Source organism: Rutilus rutilus, assembly GCF_951802725.1.
Source record: "Rutilus rutilus genome assembly, chromosome: 19".
NCBI lineage: Eukaryota > Metazoa > Chordata > Actinopteri > Cypriniformes > Leuciscidae > Rutilus > Rutilus rutilus.
Window position 1 is genome coordinate 9,804,733 of NC_140232.1, and position 25,074 is coordinate 9,829,806.

Sequence of the window (25,074 nt, forward strand, 5' to 3'; positions counted from 1 at the left end):
GCTTTTATTCACATACAAACATTCATCAAGGCACATAAATAGAGTACATCAAATATGGGGGATCAAACATGCTTTATTGATGTGCGAGGACCAGTGGCAGGACAACAATATCTCAGGTCATATTAAAATAATCTTTATTTGTGTTTTGAAGTTAGGTTTAGAAATTGGTTTGGTTTGAATAATAGGTTTGAAATGACATTTGGGTAAGTAAATGATGACAGACTTTTTAAATAAGTAAAGATGACAGAGTGGATCGTATGTGCGAGTCGGCGCAGACCACAAAACGTATCGGACACATTTGAATTCTACATAGAATGCTATATTTGATAGTGATATGGAGGAGATTAGGAGAAACGGTTAGAGATTAGGAGGAAACTGTGGCTTTACCGAAGTCAACGGCTCTGGCCGAGCTGTGATTTGAACAAAACGCTATTGCCTTTTTTTTTTAAAGAAGAGTTGGATATGACCCGACCTGTCTTCCTGAAATTACATCAACATATTGAATAATGCTGTGTGTTTCAAGTCTCTTTAGTGAGCCTTTAACTTTACATTCTGATAGGTGATTTTACACATATACAGTACCAGTCAAAAGTTTGGAAACACTACTATTTTTAATGCTTTTGAAAGAAGTCTCTTATGCTCATCAAACCTGCAGTTAAAAAAAAACAAAAAAAAAACAGTAATATTATGAAATATTATTACAATTTAAAATAATGGTTCTCTTTTTTAATATACTTTAAAATGTAATTTATTTTTGTGATGCAAAGCTGAATTTTCATCAGCAAGTACTCCAGTCTTTGGTGTCTTATGATCCTTCAGAAATCATTCTAATATGCTGATTTATGATCAATGTTGGAAACAGGTGTGCTGCTTAATATTTTTTTATAACCTGAGATACTTTTTTCAGGATTATTTGATGAATAAAAAGTTAAAAAGAACTGTATTTATTTAGAATAGAAATCTTTTGTAACAATATACACTACCGTTCAAAAGTTTGGGAACAATAACTATTTTTTTTTTTAAAGAAATTAGTACTTTAATTCAACAAGGATGCGTTAAATTGATAAAAGGTGATGGTAACGATTTATATTGTTAGAAATGTTTTTATTTTGAATAAATGCTGTTTTTATGAATAAATGCTGTTAACGTTTTACTCATCAATGAATCCTGAAAAAAGTATTCCAAAAAAATATATTAAACAGCACAACTGTTTCCATCATTGATAATAACTGAGTATCAAATCATCATATTAGAATGATTTCTGAAGGATCATAAGACACCAAAGACTGGAGTACTTGCTGATGAAAATTCAGCTTTGCATCACAAAAATAAATTACATTTTAAAATATATTAAAAAAGAGAACCATTATTTTAAATTGTAATAATATTTCATAATATTACTGTTTTTTTTTTTGTTTTTGTTTTTTAACTGCAGGCTTGATGAGCATAAGAGACTTCTTGCAAAAGCAGTAAAAATAGTAGTGTTTCCAAACTTTTGACTGGTACTGTATCAGTCCGAAACAGAGTCAGAAATGAATGGGGGCTTGGGGCAAAAGTGTCAAACAAAACGAACATAAATGGCCCTAAATTCAAGATATGGGGGCAAAGAAAATGCCCCACACAATTAAACTAAAAACATTATGACTGTCATGATTAAAGTTAAATGCTAAAATGAATAAAGCAGTCTTGATTGCAGCATTACATTTAGATCTGCTTGCATTGCATTGAAAATTTAATTTTATAAATGACATTGCATGCATACAGTGATTTATTAGTACACCGCTAGCATAATGCATGTAATGCGAACATGAATGTCGTTTTACGTCGTACTATAAACAGCTTTCTGATGTGTGAATATAAAGACACTTGCAGTATTAACTCTAATTCTTATATATTCAGTAAGCTTCAATGAGCTGATTAATGATTGTTAGTCTCATGACCTCAGCGGTTTATCATCCTGAGATGTATGGTTTGTTGCTCAGTAGTACGTTTAGTTATTTCACACCTGATTCTGTTATCAAGAATTCCTTCCAGTGCTTCTTAAAATACACTGGACTCTACAATATTTTTGTAGATAAGCTATGTATTGCATGGTAAAGCCTTCAAATCAATATACAAGGTTTTTCCATGCATTTTGGTCATTGTGAAAGGTTCTACATCATTAAGAAAACTGAAATAGAATCAGATGACCAAAAATAAAAATGAATGTGTTGTATCAGACATCCAAAACAATACTAGACCCCACCGACTTATTTTATTTAAACATCCTAAGCATTCACAACATTCGTTTTTTTTGTTTTAGCTAATAGGACGATCCATACTGTAAATGAAGCACTTGCATGTAGGTTTAAAGTGTCTGCATGCATTACTCTAGCATAATTACCCATAAGTATCAACATTGCACACCTCTATAAGTATCCAACTCTCCTCTAAACGTGTAATTCACGTGACACCCATCCAACTTCTGCTGTTTTTTTTTGTTTTTTTTTTGGTCAAATTTCCATGTGACATTCCATTCCAGTGAGTAATAGACTGTTCCCGTGTAAAGGTACTGGAGCCCTTTTTCCTGTCTCGCTGTTAATGTGTGTCTTTGTGTTTTAGACATGTCTGCAGCCTGGAACCTTGTATTTTGCAAGGCCCCATAAGTAATGTTTTTTCCAGGTGGCAGGGAAAACACATTTGTTTCAGATCCCCCACCACATCTCATGAAACCCATATTAGCAGTGTCTCGCAGGGCTAATCGTGGGGACCCTTTCTTCACAACCCCCAGCAACGACACACATGGTTTGCTTGTGCCTGTGTCAGCACTGTTAGCCTCAAAGGGCCCATTTGTTTTAAAGGTGCACCATTCCTAAATGTGGTATGATGTCATTGCTTTTTGCAGTTTATCACAACCCGAGCTGTGGCAAGGGATTTTTTTGGTGAAAAGTTCCCAGCTTGGACACAAACAGAAGCTCTCACTGATGAGTAACTGACCTTTCACATCTGTGCTTGCTTATGCTTTGCCGGGAACAATCATTAAAAAAAATGGGAGTGTTAAATCCTGCTCTTTTTTCAACACCCTTTTTATTTAATAAACACAATAATGATTCTTGTTTATTTGTATTTAATCATTTTCATATTGTATACAGAATGTTTAATATACAAGGCAGTGAGAAGAAATTCAGACCTCTTTTTTCACATTTTGTTATATTGCATGCTTGGAGCATTGTTAAACTGCTTTAAATTACTTTTTCACATCAGTTTACAATCCACATCCCATAATAAAAAAAAAAAAAAACTGATTTGTAATATCTTTGCAAATTAAAAAGAAAAAAATACTTTGAATAAGATTTCAGACCCATTTCTCTGAAACTTAAAATCTGCTCAAGAGCATTCCCATTCCTCTGGAACATCTTTGAGATGTTTCTACACTTCAAATGGATTTAAATTCAAATTCAATTAATTGGACATGATTTGGAAAGACACACACAGGTCTATGCAGCTGAACATATCAGAGCAAAATCCAAGCCGTGAGGTCAAAGGAACTGACAGCAGGAACTGACAGAGGTAGGATTTTGTAAAAAACAAAAACAAAAAAAAACTTCTGCATTAAATGTTTATAGGAGCACAGTGGTCTCCATAATTCTTTATTGGAAGAGGTTTTAGAACAACCAGGACTCTTCCTAGAACTGGCCGCCCAGCCAAACTGAGCAAGGGAGAAGGGCCTTATAAAGAGAAGGTGACCAAGAACCTGATCTCAGATATCATATTTGGAGATGAGAAAAACTTACGGAAGGACAAGGATCAGATCACTGCAGCACTTCACCGATCTGGACTTTATAGCAGATTGTTCAGATGGAAGCCTCACCTCAGTGTAGACATGAGGAACTTGTTGGAGGTTTCAAAAAAACGAGACAGGGATAGTTGCAGGTCGTAATGGGCATGCTGAAAGGTACACAGTGCTAGAAGAGTAACTAACCCCTAACCCTACGCCACACCCTAACAGGCAGCTTTTACAACCAACTGTAAAGGCCTTTCAGCACACCCACTACCTTTCGACAAGCTCATTACTCTGATCTGCAGAGACCCACACTTGAAACAAGCATTTAAAAGACATAGTTGGTCGGTCTGATTAACCTAAATTCCAAGCAGCATGTCTGGAGGATACCTAAGACCACTCAGCACCTGCACAATACCATCTGTATTGTGAAGCAAGGTGGTGGTAGCATCATGGTGTGGTTGTGTTTTTCAGGGGCAGGGACTTGGGGACTAGTCAGGCAAGAATGAATATGAGCAAATTAACAAAGCAAAATACAGATTTCTTTAATGAAAATCTGGTTCAAAGTGCCCAGGACCTTAGACTGGGTCAAAAGCTCACCTTCCAACAGGACAATGACCCTAAGCACACAGCCAAGACAATGCAAAGTGACTTAGGGACAACTTTGTTGTAACAGATGTGCAAATATGTTCCATCATACCCCAAAATATTTAAGTCTGTAATCATCACCAAAGGTGCCAAAGTAAGTACAGAGTCTTGAGGGTCTGAATACTTATGCTATGTAATTGTTTATTTTTTATTTTTATAAATGTACATTTATCACAAATCTGTTTGTTTTTTTGTGTGTTTTTCTTTTTCTTTTTTTCTTTTATGGGGAATAACAAAAGTTAAGCGGTGTAGCATATAAGGCTGCAACAACAAAATGTGAAAAAAATAAAGGGGTCTGTATACTCTCGCATGGCACTGTATATGAATGCACCAACTAATAAACAGAATTATTTACTAATAGGTTTTGCTAAAGTATTGTAAGGGACATTTTTGAGTGATGATTCAAATTAATCTTTGAATTGAGTTTCACCGACTCTGATGCAACTTTATTTTTTTATTTTTTTCTGAACAAAGCTATGTCCATGAAACCTTCTTACTCATACTCACACAGATAGCAATGGGGAGTTGATTGAGTTTGACAATGTTGTCAAACATCATGGAGGAAGGGCTTATGCTTGTTTTTACCTTGATTTTCACAGAACATTGCTTTCTTTCTCATTCTCTTTCTCTTGTTTCTTTGTCAGGGGTCAGCTGCATCAGCAGTGCTGTGAGGAGTGGACTCTGGTCAGTGAAGAGACTCAAGCTAAGATGGCCCGCATGGCAGCAGCTGCAGCATGGGGACTGGGTGAGGGGGGGAATGAGACATTTCACCTAATTCTAATTAAAAAACATCATTGTTTCGCATTGTACTAAAATTAGGTTGAAGTTCAGGAATTTGTGAATTTGTGTGTGTGATACAAGTTTATCTGGCGGCTTCAACTTCAACTGGCAGTTTTATCCAATTATTGTTTTGATAAAACACTGCTAGCAAGCCCCTGTTTAATTTCCACTTATTTCTCAAAAGGCAGCACTATAATCACATTAACACAATGATGCATAATTAAAATTACACTTCTATAGGATAGAGATTCAAACTGCTCACCTTTAGGGTGAAGTTTACTGTTATACATTTTGAGCAAAATTGGTTATTTACATAATTCGTGCAGTTTCATAGTTTTTGTAGTTTAGAGTGTTTGTTTGGGGTGCGATAAGGAGTTAGTGCATGAACGTACAACACATTCTTGATGTCAGACGGCAACAGCAGGCAATTGCAAGTCTGACAATACTATATATACATAGCAACATTAAGCTAGATGTTAACTACAGTTGGTTACATGAAGCAATAAGGCAATTTCCTAATGTAAGTGCTTTGAAGGCCATTCAAATTAGAATATTTGTTAATACAGAAATATCATACTATCATGTAATGTTCATGTTTTATACTCCATTTAATATTAACATTGTATTTTAAAATCCCCAAAAGAAAATTGTAAATAAGTTTTAAAATTGTAATTCACTAAATATTTATTTAAATTTCAAGACCTAATGTAGGTGTCTTTGTCTCTGCTTACCTGTAATAATAAAAAAGCTACATTTCACAACTCATATTTCCATAAGGAGGTGAGTTCATATGAAATACTTAAAATTAACAACAGCCACAAAAAAGTGGATTTTCATTTTCATGTACTTTGTAAGAAGATATGTTTTAATGAAGGAACAAGATTCTGTTGTGACTTTTGACCTGAGAACACATAACTCAGAGTTCAAATGCTGTCATTATTCATCAGTCAATCAGTATCAGTTTAGAATAAATATAAATTAGAATTTACTGTGGTTTCATCATTAGTCAATCATCAATAGTTATATATAATATAATTCGCTTCTTTGTGTGTTTGTCAGGCCACTGGGACAGTATGGAGGAGTATACCTGTATGATCCCACGAGACACCCATGATGGAGCCTTTTACAGGGCAGTGCTTGCTCTACATCAGGATCTCTTCTCATTGGCTCAACAGGTACTCCATAATGAACAACTAATGAGAGTTATTAAATGAGCTGGATTTAAACTACCTCTAACCTAATTTGTCATCATCTAAAAATGTCCAACTCACTGTACATAGAAGAAACAACCAGGACGGAGATGAGGGGAAAAGTTGTTCAGTCAAAACGAGGAGCACAAAAGTTGGCGTGGTGCATTGTTTCTGTTATGTAATATTGGTCAAAGGCTACCATCAGTCTGCACATACAATTACTTGGCTAATGTTTGGACCCTGTGGTGATTTGATGTTCCTTTTTCCAAAATGAATGTGTGTGTGTGTGTGGGAGAGAGAGATGAGATCATACACATGGAGAACATCACAGACACACTCATGTACTCCTTGTGTTCATCAATATTATCCTGTCATCCCACCTGCTCTATTACTCATGAGGACATTGTGACAAAGGTTATTTTAATGAAACACAGTTCCAGCATGACTCAAGTTTAATGCTGGAAAGGAAAGTAGCCATTCACAGGATGAGATCCAGACTGTGCTTCTGGTCAGAGCAGGTCATTTTGGTTAGTAGAGCTGCATGATATTGAAATGATCGAAATATCACCAATGTGCATATCTCAATAGGCATATCACAAGGTCTTTTTCGATGACACAATAATTGTAATACTTCAAAAAGTTGTATATGGTGATAGATAGCAGAAAAAAACGTGTGAGCATGCACAAAAGATCAAAGCCTGCACACACTGTGTGGCAAATATGAAATGTTTGTGTACCTGCGGCAGCATCGTCTTAAAAATTCTAACACATTGTTTCTAGTCAAGTCACCTTTATTTATATAGCGCTTTATACTGTACAGATTGTTTCAAAGCAGATTTTCATTAATAAACACAGAAAGTAATGATCAATGATGCAAACTGAATTTATTTATGCTGTAAAGCAGCTCTAAAAAAAATAAGACAGTAGTGTCATTGTTCAGTAGTCTGAAGTCAGTTCAGTGTTGATTCAGTTGTTCAATGGCTGCGTAAAGCTTTATCTAAGTAATGGTAACATTTTCTTGTCTATAAAGATGAAGTCAATCCTGGAATAGATCTGATGAACTAATGAAAAAAAAAAAAAGAATATTGCGGCGGAGCTGGCTTTTTATATTTCCATGCGTCAAACATACCACAAGTTTGCAGAAACTCATTGACACATCAACCTGATTTACTAAGTGCCCTGGTGGCTTTGGATCGGTCCAGTACTGGGTGGAGTATACAATTAAACTCATCTCCTAAAATAAGTTGGCGACTTTCAACATCTGGAAAGTGCAAAGCTTTTTTTGAATATACTGTTTATTAGAACTGCCCATATCTACACAGAAGAAAACGTCATAGCTTCATCCTTAATTCATTGGATCCAAGCTCATAAATTCTCCTTTAGTTGCCCTAATGAAAAGTTAACATAGCTCTTGCATAGCAGTTTAACTGTAAGATCATGACACGAAAAAACAACAACAAAAAAAACATAGTTTTATAACAACAACTATAATAAAATTAATAATAAACTATGGTATAATGAAAAACATCTTAAACACATTAAGCTATAAAAACAACCTCTATAAAAGTGGCCCAAATATTGCCCAATATTTAATATAAAGCTAATAATAGGATCATTGATAATAAATGCCATAATGTCATATTTATACAGTGTTAAGTACTGCATGGTATATTCTGATGTTGTGTGGACTGAAAAGCTTGTAATTACCATTATGTAGAGTTTTACACTTCAACCCTTCAGTTCGTGTGGTCAGAACTATTCTGTCTGGTTTCATCTAGGTTCGTCTAATGTTCACATGTCATGTTGTGTTTGTGTCAAATTAAAATGGGTGAAGCAGCTTGTGCTGATTATCACAAAAGTGTCAGGCAAGTTTTCTTATTGTATGACATACTTGTTTGCTTTGTCAGTGTCTTTGTGAGTTTTGGTTCTTTTGCTGTTATAGGCCCTTTAAAATCAGTCGAAGTGACTGTACTGAAGTCAACTGACTGAAATAAATGCAATGCAGCAACAGACCTACTTCATAGATGTACGTTTACTGAAAAAACGCCTGTGACACAACTAGAATAAAACATTCAGTAATGGTATAATATTGTGTGTTCATGTGATCGGTTTCAGTGCATCGACAAGGCCAGAGATCTACTGGATGCTGAGCTCACTGCCATGGCTGGAGAGAGTTACAGTAGAGCATATGGGGTAAGAACAAATACCTCAGTCTTAATTCAAATGATCATTCAACTCAAAAAAGATCTTCTTTTTAATCGCACATAAACTGCTTTGATAAGAATGTTGTTCAGGATGTGAGGTAAAGTCAAGACCATTTCAGGAAAGACTATTACATAGTAAGACTATTACATTATTTTAGCTTAAAGGGATAGTTCGGCCAAAAATGATATTTAACCCATGATTTACTCACCCTCAAGCCGTTCGAGTTGCATATGTCAATCTTTTTTCAGACGAACACATTTTCAGCTATGGGGTCCACCTCCTCCAAGTCCCAAAATGTGCATGCATCCTTCACAAAAGTAATCCATCCGGCTCCAGGGGGATAACCGAAGGCCTTCTGAGGGTAATCCGTGCGGTAATTCTACGTGCGTAGAACGAACGTAGAGTTTTGTTTTGCTCTGCTCTCTGGCTGCGCTATCACATTCGTTCTACGTCACGACGCTTCCTATGCTACGTCATACGCCAGCATCCATCTCCGTGAACGCGCATCGACCGCTACCGGAAGCCAGTTATTTTCATTTATAAAGTTTTAAATATGTATATTTTTACGACAAAACCGCACGGATTACCCTCAGAAGGCCTTCGATTATCCCCCTGGAGCCGGATGGATTACTTTTGTGAAGGATGCATGCACATTTTGGGACTTGGAGGAGGTGGACCCCATAGCTGAAAATGTGTTCGTCTGAAAAAAGATTGACATATGCATCTCGAACGGCTTGAGGGTGAGTAAATCATGGGTTAAATATCATTTTTGGCCGAACTATCCCTTTAATGAACACACACACACACACACACACACCATCTCACATTAGGTGAGATAATGGAACTTAATTTCTAATCTATGATTTTCTTTTTTTTCCTTATCTCTCTCTCTCTCTCTCTCTCTCTCTCTCTCTCTCTCTCTCTCTCTCTCTCTCTCTCTCTCTCTCTCTCTCTCTCTCTCTCTCTCTCTCTCTCTCTCTCTCTCTCTCTCTCTCTCTCTCTCTCTCTCTCTCTCTCTCTCTCTCTCTCTCTCTCTCTCTCTCTCCCCCCCCCCATAGGCCATGGTGTCATGTCAGATGCTGTCTGAGTTAGAGGAGGTGATCCAGTATAAACTGGTTCCTGAAAGGAGGGACATCATCAGGGAAACGTGGTGGGAGAGGCTGCAGGTAACAGCAGTGTTATTCCCTCCATCCTTGTCAAGTCAAGTCACCTTTATTTATAGCGCTTTACACAATACAGATTGTTTCAAACAATGCAGCTTTACAGTGATAACAGGAAAATGATTCAATGATGCAAACTAGGGATGCACCGAGACCACTTTTTCCAGAACGAGTCCGATATTGATTCTTTTATTTTTAGTGCTTGCCGATACAGAGTACCGATACCTGTATTTTCATTGCATTTTAAATTTTTACAAATATTGGACAGAGAAACCAAAAGAATATCCATACTGTTACACATATCCATACACATATACACATATTCAACATGCTGTTACACACACGTTTTCACTTAGTTAAGACATAACCGACTATGTTTCACAAGAATACTTGCCTATACAGGCACATTGACATAATTTTGTGTGAATTTGTCCGTTCACCTGCAAGACATGAAAAATAACTAAATTTAATAGGCTATTCGAATAGCCTATTAAATTTAGTTATTTTTCATGTCTTGCACGTGAACGGATAAATTCACACACAATTTTTTTTAAGGAATAATCACACTTTTTCTTTTGTGTTGTAATTTTAACAGTATAAAGCTCATGTTTTTTGACAAAAAAGTTTAATTTCATATAAAATATCAATTAAATGTATGTTTTATGTTTAAGTACTAGAAAGTTCACAACACAATTTGTGACAAAAACAAGACATTTCATAGAAATAAAAAAAACAATTACTACAATGGTTTGTTTTTATTAATATTCAAGCATCACAGACAATGGAAGACAGCGACTAAGGCAGCTCTGGCATAATGTCAATAACACTTCTACAAATTACTTAGTGCCTTTACACTTATTGAGGTAAACATGCCTAAAGTACCGAAAAAGGTACCGTTTGGTACCGGCACCGAATTTCAGGTACCGGTTAAAATAAGAACGATACCCAACCCTACCACTCGTTATACTTAAATCATGTAACAATTCATGTTTTTACTTTAATTCAAATGACGCATGTGTGCTAAGTGAACGATCAGCAAACACGAGCATGCAATAGAAGTGCACTCTCTCTCTACTGTCAGTTAACGTTAGTAATGTGCTCCTCATTTTACTTTCTGTGTTATTGCCATATCCGACCGAACTACAAACTTTCCAGCGATGTCTGTGAAAAAAGGGAAGTGCAGCGATCGACAAGCTCGCGCTTCTGTACCGCTACGTGAACAGTCCACTCCGTGTGTATTGCTTGTCAGCTTGTGCACAGCAGCTAATGGGCATAAATATTCAATTTGTTTAACATTCTATTAATTTGATACATTAACTTCATAGACATCTTTCTCTGATATATCCATTCTGCTCTCTGTTTGCTCTGTTGTCTGTGTTTCTTTGTCACAAGCACTGCACTGTACACGCTATGTGGTTGTTGGTATCAGAGCATTTTAATGAGTACGAGTACATGAGCGCAGTATCGGGCCTGATACCAATACTGGCTATACTTTGGCTGACTTTCGGCTGTATAGCAGCTCTAAAAGAAAACACTGTCATTGTTCAGCTGAAGTCAGTTCAGTGTTGATTCAGTTCCGTTGTAAAGATCATCAATTGTTCAATTAGTTTATTTCATCTATAAAGCAGTTCTGCAGAAAATAGTGATGTCATAGTCCAGCTCAATTCAGTTCTCATCCAATAGTATCAGTGTCTGCTATTAGCAAGGTAAAGAGGTATTTGGGGTTCTAAAATAAAAAAATTAAGATAAAAGTTACATAATCAAGGGCTCATCAAACTGATTCACACCAATAACTCCCATCTGTTGTTGTTGTTGTGGTTGTGTTCCTGCATCAATAATCCTATCCTGACCTGGCTGAGGCTAATAAGAAACCATTTTGTGGTTGGCTTGACATCAGCTCAGCAGAGTGCTCTGATGTAGTGTGTCAGCATGCATTTCTTTTATATGCTCAGCTAGTGCCACTGGAGGAAAACAAACCATTGTGAACTAATGGTGCAAACCTGCAGACTTTTCCATTCATAAACAGAGGCGTAAGAGTGCAGAACTGATGTATCATTGACAAACAAATGTTAGTCAACGGTAAATTGCTCAGCTCCTGTCTAGGAGAATTACAGGCACAGAACACTGTGATCAGTTGTATTAGTAGGGTTTAATGTATAGTCAGCTTTTCATCAATATCAGCTAGAGCTGCACGATTAATCATTAAAGAATCCCAATCTTGATTCAAACACCCACACAATCTTATTCCTAAATGACAACTTATTAACCTTATTAAAACTTTAACAACATCACAGTGGATCATTCAGATCTGCGTTGGCATTGCCACTGACCCATAGAAAGCAGTTGTCATGTATAGTACATCTTCAAAAACAGTCTTTTCAACTACAGTAAACAGTTATTTCTGTGTTACAAATCTCAGAAGTGCTGGGATAAAAGGTGATAGTTCGGATAAAAAAACACTGATGTCAACGGTAGCGATCAAAATAGAGCAAATCACCTTTTGAAAGAAACTTGATGCTTTAAATAACGATTACATTGATTGCATCAATTGCATCGTTACACCACTTGGTGGTGACAAGTGTTAAAAATTGTTATTTGTAATTTAATCTTTTTTTCAAGAGATTTATTCAAAATCGCTGATTCGTCCAGTAATAAAACAAGTGAAGTAAGAGTGAGTCACTGAGAATCATTCAAGCTTTTTTTTAAATAAATAATTCATTCAAATCATTTAAACACTTTTAAATAGACTGCACCAATTAACATTTTGTCAGAACCTCTAGTAAATTACATGTATTTATTTTGTTTAGTTGTCTGTCGTGGGAGAATCGCAATCTCTATCAGAATCGTGCAGCTCTAATCTCAGCTTTCAGCTTTACCAAACCCTAAATGTCATTTGTAGAAGCAGCTTATTCTGGCCAAAGACTGCCCACTTTATAACCTCAACACTGACCCATACAAAAACGCTTCATCTCCCTGTCAACGAATTGTCTTAAATTTAAAGGCAAACACACCATTTTTAGAGCTGTCAGCTGCTCTTTACCAATTTCTCATCATTTAATCAAAAGTCTAAACTAACCAATTCAAGTTTCAGCGTAGTTTATAAATGTAAGTGCTAAAAATGTGTTTGTTTGTTTTTTTCAGGGTTGCCAGCGTATTGTGGAGGACTGGCAGAGGATCTTGATGGTGCGCTCCCTGGTCATTAGTCCGCATGAGGACATGAGGACGTGGTTGAAGTATGCTAGCCTCTGTGGAAAAAGTGGAAGACTAGTAAGAACAACAGTGTCACATCCAATCACAAGCTTAGAACTGAACTCATTATGTAACACATAAAGCATCATTGCTCAAAGCTCAAATTCACAAAAGAAAAAACTCAGTGTTGGAAGTTTTAAATGTCTTTTAAAATGTGGCACATTGTTTAGAACCTAGAGATAAAATGAAACCTGTACACAAAACTGATGTTTGTATTGTACCTATGTGTATGCCTACGTTTGTCATGTCTCATGTTTAAATAAATACTGACTATCCTGAGCTTTGCCAACAAGGAAATAATATACATTTACAGTAATATGCCCCCATAAACCATGGTTTACAGTTATTTTAGAATAGCTAAGGGGCTTTGTTAGGCACAACGTGAATCAGTTGGTTGCTACATAGACCTTGCAAGGTTTTATAAGGTAAACACACAGCAACAAAAATTACAAGGGGGCTTGAACTTCCACTTCACTTAGTTTGCAGATGTTTGCCATCTTATTTTTAACATTACACCAGTTTAGAGACATAAGCATACACTTTGCTTTTTCATTTATTTTTTTTATTTTTTTCGTCATCTGAACCCCCTTTGTCATGAAGTACCCCCCATAATATTTTAAGTTAATTTAGCAAGAATTTAGCATTTGCCCGTTCACGGTTCTGTGATGTCAGTTAATGGTCACATGACATGCAGGTAAACAAATAAATAAATAACAATAAAATAAAAAACAAATAAATATTTTTTTAGTAAATATTTATTTTAATTGTTTTTATTTTAAATTATTTATTCATAATTTGGCAGCCCTATATATTTATTTGATTTAAAAAAAAATCAGGATTTAATTAACTACTTGCTTTTCATCAACTCGCAAAAAACCCTGCAGTTCCCACACAAACCTGTTTTAGAAACATCATAAATAAAAGATCAATATTAAGACTAAGCCTGATTAACTAACATAGTTTGGCAAATGGCAATAACACATTTTTAAAATACTGATAAACTGTTAGTTTCTGAGATTTAATTTCAAATCTTGTGTTCCTCAGGCACTAGCCCATAAGACGCTTGTTCTCCTACTCGGTGTGGATCCCTCCAAACAGCTTGACCATCCCCTGCCCACCGCCCACCCTCATGTCACCTACGCTTATATGAAGTACATGTGGAAGAGCACTCGCAAGGTAAACACTTGAATCAATCCCTCTGGGCAGTATTTCCAGTCATGTACAGTCAAGTACTGCTTGAATGTGCAAAAATCTCCAATAATAAATGTGCAATATCTGGAGGAAGCCATTCATCTTAAAAGCAGTTGCTTATCTAGCAAATTCAGTCCTGGAAATACATGACTTGCGTGCTGCAACCTTAGCTCATGGGGACTACAGACTACTCATAGGAGACATAAATGCTATTCACTAATCCGATTCTGGTGTCACAGGAAAAGTATGTCATGACAATGCTAATTGGTGTTTTCACTGGTGAAAAATCTATATAACATATTTACATTTTTTGCAAACAATTTAATTAGAATTTGAGCTCATACTGCCCCGAACATCATACTGTCAAGAACCATCAATATATCAAAATAATTAGGGAATCATCAAAATGAAAAACTATTTGCTAATAGCAAAACTACTTAAATCTGCACCTCCCTAGTGAGAAACGTCATGTAGCTTTTAAGTTGCTAAACTATTTTACTGATAAAATCGTCAGAGCAGCGTTGACATTGTCCATACTGTATGTGTGTGTGTGCGTTTGAGTGGCAGAGAGAGGTCAAGAAAGAGATTATGTGCTTTTCCGTAATAACTAATAAATGCATAATACATAGTAACACGGAATTTTGTGGTAAAAGACGTGGAAATAATTTGTCATTTTTATCCTATTTTTTACTATGTTTATTTGCTTGGTCAGTGTCATTGTGGGTTTTGATTATTTTGTTGTAGGCTGTAAAGACGTTTGAAAGAACTGAAATCATTTGACGAAGTGATATGGAACTTTAATGCGGTCAAGACTTGCCTGGAACTACTTTAACCGTGCTTTTCCCTGAAAATAATTGCACACCTTAGAACGTCCGTCAACTGATCAGAAACAAGCATTCAACAGCCCGTAGTATAATAATATATAATGTACGTACTATAATATACTGATGGTAACAAGGTTGCGCTGTTGAGGTGCTACCAAGTAAAAAGTAAAAATTCGAGCCCTGTATTCATTGTAAAGACTGGGATGTCATAACAACACACTAATGCAATGTTCATAAAATAAGATGAAGTAGATCAATTTAGCAGTTTGTGGAATACAGGGATTTTTTATTATAAAATATGTCAAATAGATATTTTCTATTACGTTAGGCGATATGTGTTAGACGTTAAGACAAAATCATGTGACATTTATGAATTCCATTTAGTTTGTCAAAAGAAAACTGCTTAATTGAACAGGACTGTAGTGAGTTTTGGGAAATTCCTGCCTTGCCAACAACATTCCATGTGCCTAACATAGCATTTTAAATAAGATCAATGGAAGCATTCCATCAGGAGAGGAAGACTGACTCACAAAAACTTCACAAAAGTACACTTGTTTCTTAAAAACATCCTTGTTTTTTAACAGAAAACAAATCTACTGGCTGTGATGAATGTAACAAGATGAGTGGAAAGATTGTGTGGCTTTACATTCATCTTTTCAGCTTCCCAGTATTTTTGTTTCTTTACTCTACTACACTGTAAAGAACTGTTGCCTTTTGCTTAAAGGGATAGTTCGGCTACCCGGACGTCGAGGTCACTTCTGTGATTTGGGAAAATCCGTTTTATGGAAAGTGAAGCATGGTTACTTTAGTGTTACTTTCTGGCCTGGGCTTGCTTGTTTGTTTTTTTATAACAAAAATAAAATAAAGTTCTATTTTTGGCAAACGTAAAGTCCCTTTCATTCCAAAAGTAAAATAAATAAACCTCAGGCAAAAGGAAATGCAGGTTCACATCTTTACAGTACAGGGCGCAGCTTAAACCATTTTTCTGGATTAAAGCAACATTCTGGATTGCAGGAGAATAGGATGCAGGAGAAGTTCGACTCTTACTTCAGCAATAAAAAAAAAAACAAATAAACACAAATGTGATGTTTATCTAAAATCATTTTTGCTTATTCATATGGTTGAATTGGATTTATAGGATCATCAAAGGTCTGCAGCAAAGACATTGGTTAATAAAATGAGACTAAAAACATGAAGTATACTTGTGTTATTTAACATAGAATTTTATGTAAACCTGCAATAATGAAAGCATTTCACTGTCTTTATTTATTTTGAGGAATAATGAATCTGTTTTGTGCAAGTGAGATGAGTAAATGCATGTTCACATTTAGTCTAGAACTACAATGACCATCATAACTTGCGGTAATTATTTGAAATAGTAACTCATATATTTTGTTGTAAATTTAGAAGTAATGCATTACTTTACTGGTTACTTGAAAAAAGTAATTGATTACATAACTCAAGTTTCTTGTAATGCATTACCGGCCAACTCGGTGGTGTAAAGTAACAAAGTACAAATACTTTGTTATTATGTAGCTTTTTTCCAGAGTTGGGTAGTAACATTTACTCTGTTACATTTACTTGAGTATTATTTTTTGAAAAATAATTTTTTTAAGAGTGGATTTAAATGTGGGTACTTTTACTTTAACTCGAGTACATTTCTAATGAAAAAACTGGACTTTTACTTCGTTGCGCTCGGCGACGTTCCTCTCATTACTTAATTTTAATGCAGTGCATGTTAAGAAATGCATAGTTTATTATGTCTCTTTTTTTCTGGGGCATGAGCGATTCCCCATTCATAAATGAATTGCTCTTTTGCGTCGATTCTGTTCAAAGACTTTGAAGTTGATAAAGGGTCCAATTTTGTTCCCAAATCAGTTTGAATTATTTGTTCAGTTTCCTGCACGTACTGAATCGTCTGAAGCGGTTTCTAACAGTACATTTAAGAACATCTAGAGCATTAGATGAAGTGGCCGTGGAGCTACTATCAATTGAAAGCAAATCTGCAAATGTATCCTTTTGTTTGCCAGCGATGACAACTAGATCTTTTATTAGTTGAACATCTGTGAATGATATCAAAGGTATAGCTACATTCTAAATTACTTCATAAAAGTAATACATTTTACAACCAAACATATTACATTAATACACGATATACTACTACTACTACTACTACAAAGTAAGACATTTAACAGTTTTTTGGACATTTACCTTAATTTATACATTACATAAGCTACAGTACCATTGTTCACAGAGTATGAAATGAACACCCGCCAACGCGCATTAATTTGTGGATATTGCACAGTGGCAGGCTTCATCATTCATCTTGAAAAGGAATGCCAGTTTACCGGTTTATACACGCCTGCAGAAATATACATTTAATTACATTTTGGAGATCAGACAGAAGAACGTCCGTCAATGTGCATTTGATCATTGTTTGTGTTCAGATGTTTAGCACATGTGAAGAGTTTTCATTCTTTCTTCTCTGTGTCAGTTGTTCCCTTTACATTTATTTGAAAGTGAAACTCTGCAGGTTCACTTTATGTCAACGTTGTCTAATAATCCAAATGTAGCAGTAAACATTATTATTATACAAAGCAAAGGACATGCAATGATATTTGGGCTAAAGATGGCAGAAATAATAATGCTTGTCTCTTCTGTGTTTGTTGCAAAGATATCTAATTATGATAATAATAATAATTTAAATTAAACATCTATCTAAATAATAACATGCTATTGTGTTGTTGTTATATACACTGCTCAAAAAAATTAAGGGAACACTTAAACAACACAATGTAACTCCAAGTCAATCACACTTCTGTGAAATCAAACTGTCCACTTAGGAAGCAACACTGATTGACAATCAATTTCACATGCTGTTGTGCGAATGGAATAGACGACCGGTGGAAATTATAGGCAATTAGCAAGACACCCCCAATAAAGGAGTGGTTCTGCAGGTGGTGACCACAGACCACTTCTCAGTTACTATGCTTTCTGGCTGATGTTTTGGTCACTTTTGAATGCTGGCGGTGCTTTCACTCTAGTGGTAGCATGAGATGGAGTCTACAACCCACACAAGTGGCTCAGGTAGTGCAGCTCATCCAGAATGGCACATCAATGCGAGCTGTGGTAAGAAGGTTTGCTGTGTCTGTCAGGATAGTGTCCAGAGCATGGAGGCGCTACCAGGAGACAGGCCAGTACATCAGGAGACGTGGAGGAAGCCGTAGGAGGGCAACAACCCAGCAGCAGGACCGCTACCTCCGCCTTTGTGCAAGGAGGAGCAGGAGGAACACTGCCAGAGCCCTGCAAAATGACCTCCAGTAGGCCACAAATGTGCATGTGTCTGCTCAAACGGTCAGAAACAGACTCCATGAGGGTGGTATGAGGGCCCGACGTCCACAGGTGGGGGTTGTGCTTACAGCCCAACACCGTGCAGGACGTTTGGCATTTGCCAGAGAACACCAAGATTGGCAAATCATTTTGCTCTGGCAGTGTTCCTCCTGCTCCTCCTTGCAAAAAGGCGGAGGTAGCGGTCCTGCTGCTGGGTTGTTGCCCTCCTACGGCCTCCTCCACGTCTCCTGATGTACTGGCCTGTCTCCTGGTAGCGCCTCCATGCTCTGGACACTATGCTGACAGACACAGCAAACCTTCTTGCCACAGCTCGCATTGATGTGCCATCCTGGATGAGCTGCACTACCTGAGCCACTTGTGTGGGTTGTAGACTCCGTCTCATGCTACCACTAGAGTGAAAGCACCGCCAGCATTCAAAAGTGACCAAAACATCAGCCAGAAAGCATAGGAACTGAGAAGTGGTCTGTGGTCACCACCTGCAGAACCACTCCTTTATTGGGGGTGTCTTGCTAAGTGCCTATAATTTCCACCGGTCGTCTATTCCATTCGCACAACAGCATGTGAAATTGATTGTCAATCAGTGTTGCTTCCTAAGTGGACAGTTTAATTTCACAGAAGTGTGATTGACTTGGAGTTACATTGTGTTGTTTAAGTGTTCCCTTAATTTTTTTGAGCAGTGTTTATATATATATATATATATGTATGTGTATATATGTATGTGTGTATATATATATACAGTATATATATGTTATATATGATATATATATGATATATATGAAGTTATCGAAGTAACTGACTAGCTTTTTTCATTGGATACTTTTTTACTCTTACTCAAGTAACTATTAAAGTTATTACTTTTACTTTGAGTAAATACATAAAAAACGTACAGTTTTTGGATGTTGATTTAAAATTTTTTTTTCAATATTTGCACAAAGAGAGTGCAGAGAATGCAGTATGTAGGCAGAAAAATTAGTGACCTCAGCATGCCAATAATTCCACCATATTAAGCACTGGTATAGCTACTGTATACTGCAGTGCATGAGAAACGGCATACTCCAAATTAAACCATGCAGTGCAGTGCCAGCTGCGCCTCCCACTGCTGTGGTTAGGCCAGTGCCAGAGGCAATCACAGCTATGCTGATATAAAGCCATATCACACGACTTCGATAATGTGTTATTGCTTTTATACAACAGGTTGACGCACTTGGCCACACGTGTCTTTAAAAACCCTCTTTTGTGCAGAGCCAGACCTTCTAACACTTATTCAAATCTCAAGTTGACAGTTAAACAGATGAGCCCAACCCTCTGTTACTTATTCAATCTAAAACGTCACTTTAGACCTAGCAATGAAGGAACGCTGAGTTGCTTAGTTGAAGCTTATTGTATTATTGTTGTACATTAGAGTATTATGAGAGAGCAGTTATATTACCTGCATCTGATATAGCATTTATTCTTCAGGTCAGACTTATATTCATCATTAAAAATCAGTTTGTGCTTTGGCCCTCTGTTCTGTTCATGGATTAAAATTCTATATACCAGCCCTCAAGCATTTATTCGAACGAATAGTATAATATCCAAATGCTTTCTGCTTTTTAGGGGGACAAGGCAGGGGTGCCCTCTGTCTCCTCTGCTTTTAGTCAGGTCCGAATCTTCAAGATTGTGTAACCCTGTAGGCATTTTTGAGGAAAAGTTGTTATACCACATTTTTAGAAAGTTCAATGTGTCCTGAATAAGGATCCACCGTATTAACATTGAAATAAGGGTCCCATTTTCTTGTAATTGTTATTGAAACAATAGGTGCATTATTCACAGCCGAAACACTACAGGTGGATAGGGTAAAATTTTTAAGTTATAGATATCACCATAAAACCTTTCCAGTTTATCACTTACATAGAGACAGACATTTTTTGTATTACAAGTTTTCTGAAATGTCATGTTTACATATGCAAATGAGGCATACCAGTGTATATATATATATATATATATATATATAATTCGAGGGGCAGGCATACCAGTACGCGGTTCTCCCTTTCGGGCTAGCCCTGTCTCCTCGCGTCTTCACGAAGGTTGTCGAGGCAGCGAAGGTTGTCGTCTTCACGAAGGTTCCTCTCGACGACTGGCTGATCCTAGCTCACTCTCGAGACAAGATTTGCGAACACAGGGACCTAGTGCTCCGGCACCTAGCTTGTCTGGGCCTTCGGGTCAACTGGGAGAAGAGCAAACTCTGCTCCGTGCAGAGGATCTCTTTTCTCGGTATGGAAATCGACTCGGTCGCCATGTGCGCGCAGCTTACGAGCGAGCGCGCGCAGTCACTGCTAACTTGCCTTCGTCAGTTCGAGGGCAAGAGTGCGGTTCCACTGAAACTATTTCAGAGGCTCCTGGGGCATATGGCATCCGCAGCCGCAGTAACGTCGCTCGGTTTGCTTCATATGAGACCGCTTCACGATCAAGTCCCGAGGTGGGCATGGCAACACGGCACGCTCCGAGTCCCAGTGACTTCGACCTGCCGTCAGACCTTCACCCCGTGGACGAACCTCAGTTTTCTATGGGCTGGAGTGCCCATAGAACGAGTTTCCTGGCATGTTGTTATATCAACAGATGCCTCCACAATGGGCTGGGGCGCCATGTGCAATGGACATGCTGCCGCGGGCTCCTGGACAAGACCCCAGCGCCTTTGGCATGTCAATTGCCTCGAGTTGCAGGCTGTACGTCTCTCCCTGCACCGCTTCTGTGCGTTGCTCAGGGGTCCGATCAGACAATACCGCCACAGTAGCGTACATCAACCGACAAGGTGGTCTGCGCTCCCGTCGTATGTCGCAACTCGCCCGCTACCTCCTCATATGGAGTCAGAAGCATCTGAGGTCGCTTCGAGCCATTTATATCCCGGGAGACCTGAACCGTGCAGCCGATCTGTCTCGGTTTCGGCCTCTCGCTGGAGAATGGAGACTCCATCCCCAGTCGGTTCAGCTGATTTGGGATCAGTTCGGGGACGCACAGGTAGATCTGTTTGCCTCCCATGACTCGTCCCACTGCGACCTGTTTTATTCTCTGACCGAGGGCACGCTCGGCACGGAGGCACTGGTGCACAGCTGGCCGCGGGGCCTCTGCAAGTATGCGTTTCCCCCAGTGAGCCTTCTTGCGCAGACTTTGCGCAAGATCAGGGAGGACGAGGAGCAGGTAATTTTGGTTGCCCTGTATTGGCACAACCGCACCTGGTTCCAAGAACTAGTACTCCTCGCGACAGCACCTCCCTGGCCAATTCCTCTGAGAAAGAACCTGCTTTCTCAGGGGCGGGGCACCCTATGGCACCCTCGTCCCGATCTTTGAAATCTCCATGTGTGGTTCCTGGACGGGACGAGGCAGGTTTGAGTACCCCACCACCAGCGGTGGTGGCTACCATCACTTCCGCTAGAGCATCGTCCACAAGACATGCCTATGCGTTGAAGTGGAACCTCTTCGTCAACTGGTGTTCTTCTAAACTTCAAGAACCCACGAAAGGCCCGATCAGTGTCGTGCTTTCCTTCCTGCAAGAAGGGTTGGAGCGAAGGCTGTCTCCCTCCACCCTGAAAGTGTATGGTGCCGCCATTGCCACACATCATGATGCAGTTGATGGTAAGTCCATTGGAAAGCAAGACCTGATCATCAGTTTCCTGAGAGGAGCGAGGAGACTGAATCCTCCTCGCCCTCCTCTCGTTCCCTCTTGGGACCTCTCAGTGGTTTTAACTGCTCTGCAGAGTGCTCCCTTTGAGCCTCTGCAATCAGTGGAGCTTAAGTTCCTGTCAATGAAGACAGTGCTCCTGGTTGCATTGGCCTCCATCAAGAGGGTAGGGGACCTGCAGGCATTTTCGGTTGACGAAGCGTGCCTGGAATTTGGACCGGCTAACTCTTACATGATCCTGACACCCCGGCCTGGATATGTGCCCAAGGTTCCCACCACACCCTTTCGAGACCAGGTGGTGAACCTGCAAGCGCTGCCCTCGGAGGAGGCAGACCCATGCTTACGTAGACAGAACGCAGTGTTTCAGGACTTCAGACCAGCTCTTTGTCTGTCATGGTGGGAAGCTGAAGGGAAAGGCTCTCTCCAAGCAAAGGTTGTCTCACTGGATAGTGGACGCCATTGCTTTGGCTTACCAGCAGCAAGGTCGACCATGCCCCCTTGGTGTGACGGCCCACTCCACCCGGAGTGTGGCATCCTCTTGGGCTCTAGCGCATGGCGCCTCGCTAACAGACATCTGTAGAGCTGCAGGCTGGGCGACACCTAACACGGCCTCTGGGCGACCCCCACGTGTGTAGTCCACTGTAAGCCTCTCTGAGCATGTGTCTTTCCCTCGGCAAGCCACCTTGCCACCCCTGGGTTTGAAATATTCCACCTGCGGCTGGACACCCCAGTGATTCTCAATATGCAGCCCCCTGGGGTCATGTGTATTCCAAGTTCCCCCCTTCGGGCTGGGCATAATTGCATATTTCCACTGATATATGCTTCCCAGTGTACCTTGGCATAATTCCAGCAGCCATTAAAAACTGTCCCTTTCATGTTAATGTTGTTTTTTCATTGTTTACATGTTTAAATATTCTGAGAATGCATAGTTTAGTTATAATGTTTAATGTTTAAACTGCAATAAATGCATTAAAACGTTTTTTTTTTTTTTTTTGGCAGCCATTTTGTTTTTATTGTTTATGCCAAAACAGTGATGTTTACAACTTGTTATACGGCAGAAATGGATTCAGCACCTAAAAATCATATAAAAACAACACTTGAAGTACTTTTCCTCAAAAATGCCTACTGCATCTTATCCAGGGCTATTTATCTATTTTGGGACTCGACTATTTTTGATGTTGATGAACCCCTTGCAATTATGCTAAGGAATACAGCCGGTTTGGCTGGAATTCACTGAGAGAGACACGTTCACAAGCTTCTGCTTTATGCGGACGATCTCTTCCTCTTTCTGTCCAATCCACATTCCTCTATACCGATTGCTCTTACAATTATTTCCAATTTTGGGAGTGTTTCGGGATATAAAATTAATTTAACAAAGAGTCTTCTTTTCCCCATTAATGAAAGAGCACATCAAATGTCATTCCAATCTTTTCCATTTTCAGTAAGCCTTGACAAATTTCTCTATTTAGGTGTGAAAGTAACTCGCAGGTATAAGGATCTATTCAACAGTAATTTTAAAACAGCATTTGATAAGGCCAAGCGTGACATGGGACTTGGTCAACTCTACCCTTATCTTTGGCTGGGAGGGTCAATTCCATTAAAATTACAATTTCACCAAGGTTTTTATTTTTATTTCAGACAGTGCCAGTCTTCATTCCCAAATCATTTTTCAAGGATTTGAGTAGTTGTATTTCTACGTTTATTTAGGATTAAAAAAAAATCCCTGCATAAGAAAAGACTATCTGGAAAGGAAGGAGGAGGATTGTGGATTGGCAGTGCCGAATTTCTTGCATTACTACTGGGCAGCTAACCTTCATCAACTGACATTTTGGCTCTCTGATATGTTGAGTGAGGAAGCTCCAGTTTGGTTACTTATGGAACAGCTTTTATAGCTGTTTTCCACGCGTGTGACCCAGTATCATTATGCTCACTGCTCTGTGCTCCAATACCCTTGAGCAAACGCTATTCTAAGAATAACCCAATTATTTGCGGATCACTCAGAATATGGTCGCAGTTCAGACTTCACTTCAACAGTAAACAAGCGTTGCCCTCAGCCCACATCTTGTCGAACCCTATGTTTCCTCCATCCCTCATAGATTCGCCATTTCAGCGCTGGTCTAGAAATGGAGTCAAGTGTGTTCAGGACCTTTTTAAAGATGGTGTGTTTATTTCATTCCAGCAACTAAGAACAGATTTTGAGATCCCTCAGTCCAGTTTCTTTAGGTATCTACGTAGTTTCATCGAAAAACATTTCTCTCCTTCTTTGAACAAGCCAGAGGGTGGCTGGATTGATGAGCTGTTAAATATGGACTCTTCTCTTAGGGGTATGGTGTCTATTATATATGAAAACATCCAAAGAATCGCTTACCCATCTCTTGATCGCAGGGCCGTGCACAGACATTTTGAGGGGCAGTGGCCTAAACCAAAAAAAGGGGCACTAAGGGGGTGGTTGCTTGTTAACACAAATTATCCAGTTATTACAAAATATACAATTAAAAGAGAAGACAACACACGCTCAAATACATTTTAGACTTTATTTTTGATGTTTTGATAGAACATCACAATTACACATTGCTGATAATAACAGAAACTATTTGCTGTTTTACATTTTTATATTTACCAGTTCCATTTACAGCAACACTTTTTTATTTGGTACCATGTCCTGAAAGATCTTGATAACCAAATTTTTTATGATTCACAATTACACATTGGTGATAATAACAAACTATTTACCGTTTTGCATTTTGGTATTTATCTTTTCCTTTTACAGCAAAACCTTTCTATTTGGTACCATGTCCTGAAAGATCTTGATAATCTCATCATTTATGATTGGGATGTCTTTTTCAATGGCCAGATTTGATTAGACAAGCAGCTAATTCTAAGAACGTGGATATGTTGTACAAGTTGTTAGCACTAGTAGAAGACCAAGAGCAAAACATTACCGACATAAATAAAATAAAATAAAATAATAATTTCGCTGATTCAACCACTGTCTTGCATAGCCTACCTGTTAATGCGACAGCTTTCGTGAACTGTCGTGTTCACTCTCAGTTTCAAT

General features: G+C 38.3%; 1 protein-coding gene across 1 annotated transcript in view; it reads left to right on the top strand.

The window, feature by feature from the left end:
* Positions 1 to 25,074, top strand: part of mtor (mechanistic target of rapamycin kinase) — a 222,836-nt gene that overhangs the window by 122,323 nt on the left and 75,439 nt on the right. Inside the window, exons 31-36 of the mRNA XM_084388404.1 lie at positions 5,053 to 5,153; positions 6,248 to 6,363; positions 8,494 to 8,571; positions 9,642 to 9,749; positions 12,885 to 13,010; positions 14,037 to 14,168. Of these exons, the coding sequence (XP_084244530.1) occupies positions 5,053 to 5,153; positions 6,248 to 6,363; positions 8,494 to 8,571; positions 9,642 to 9,749; positions 12,885 to 13,010; positions 14,037 to 14,168 (661 nt within the window). The remainder of the gene's footprint in view (positions 1 to 5,052; positions 5,154 to 6,247; positions 6,364 to 8,493; positions 8,572 to 9,641; positions 9,750 to 12,884; positions 13,011 to 14,036; positions 14,169 to 25,074) is intronic.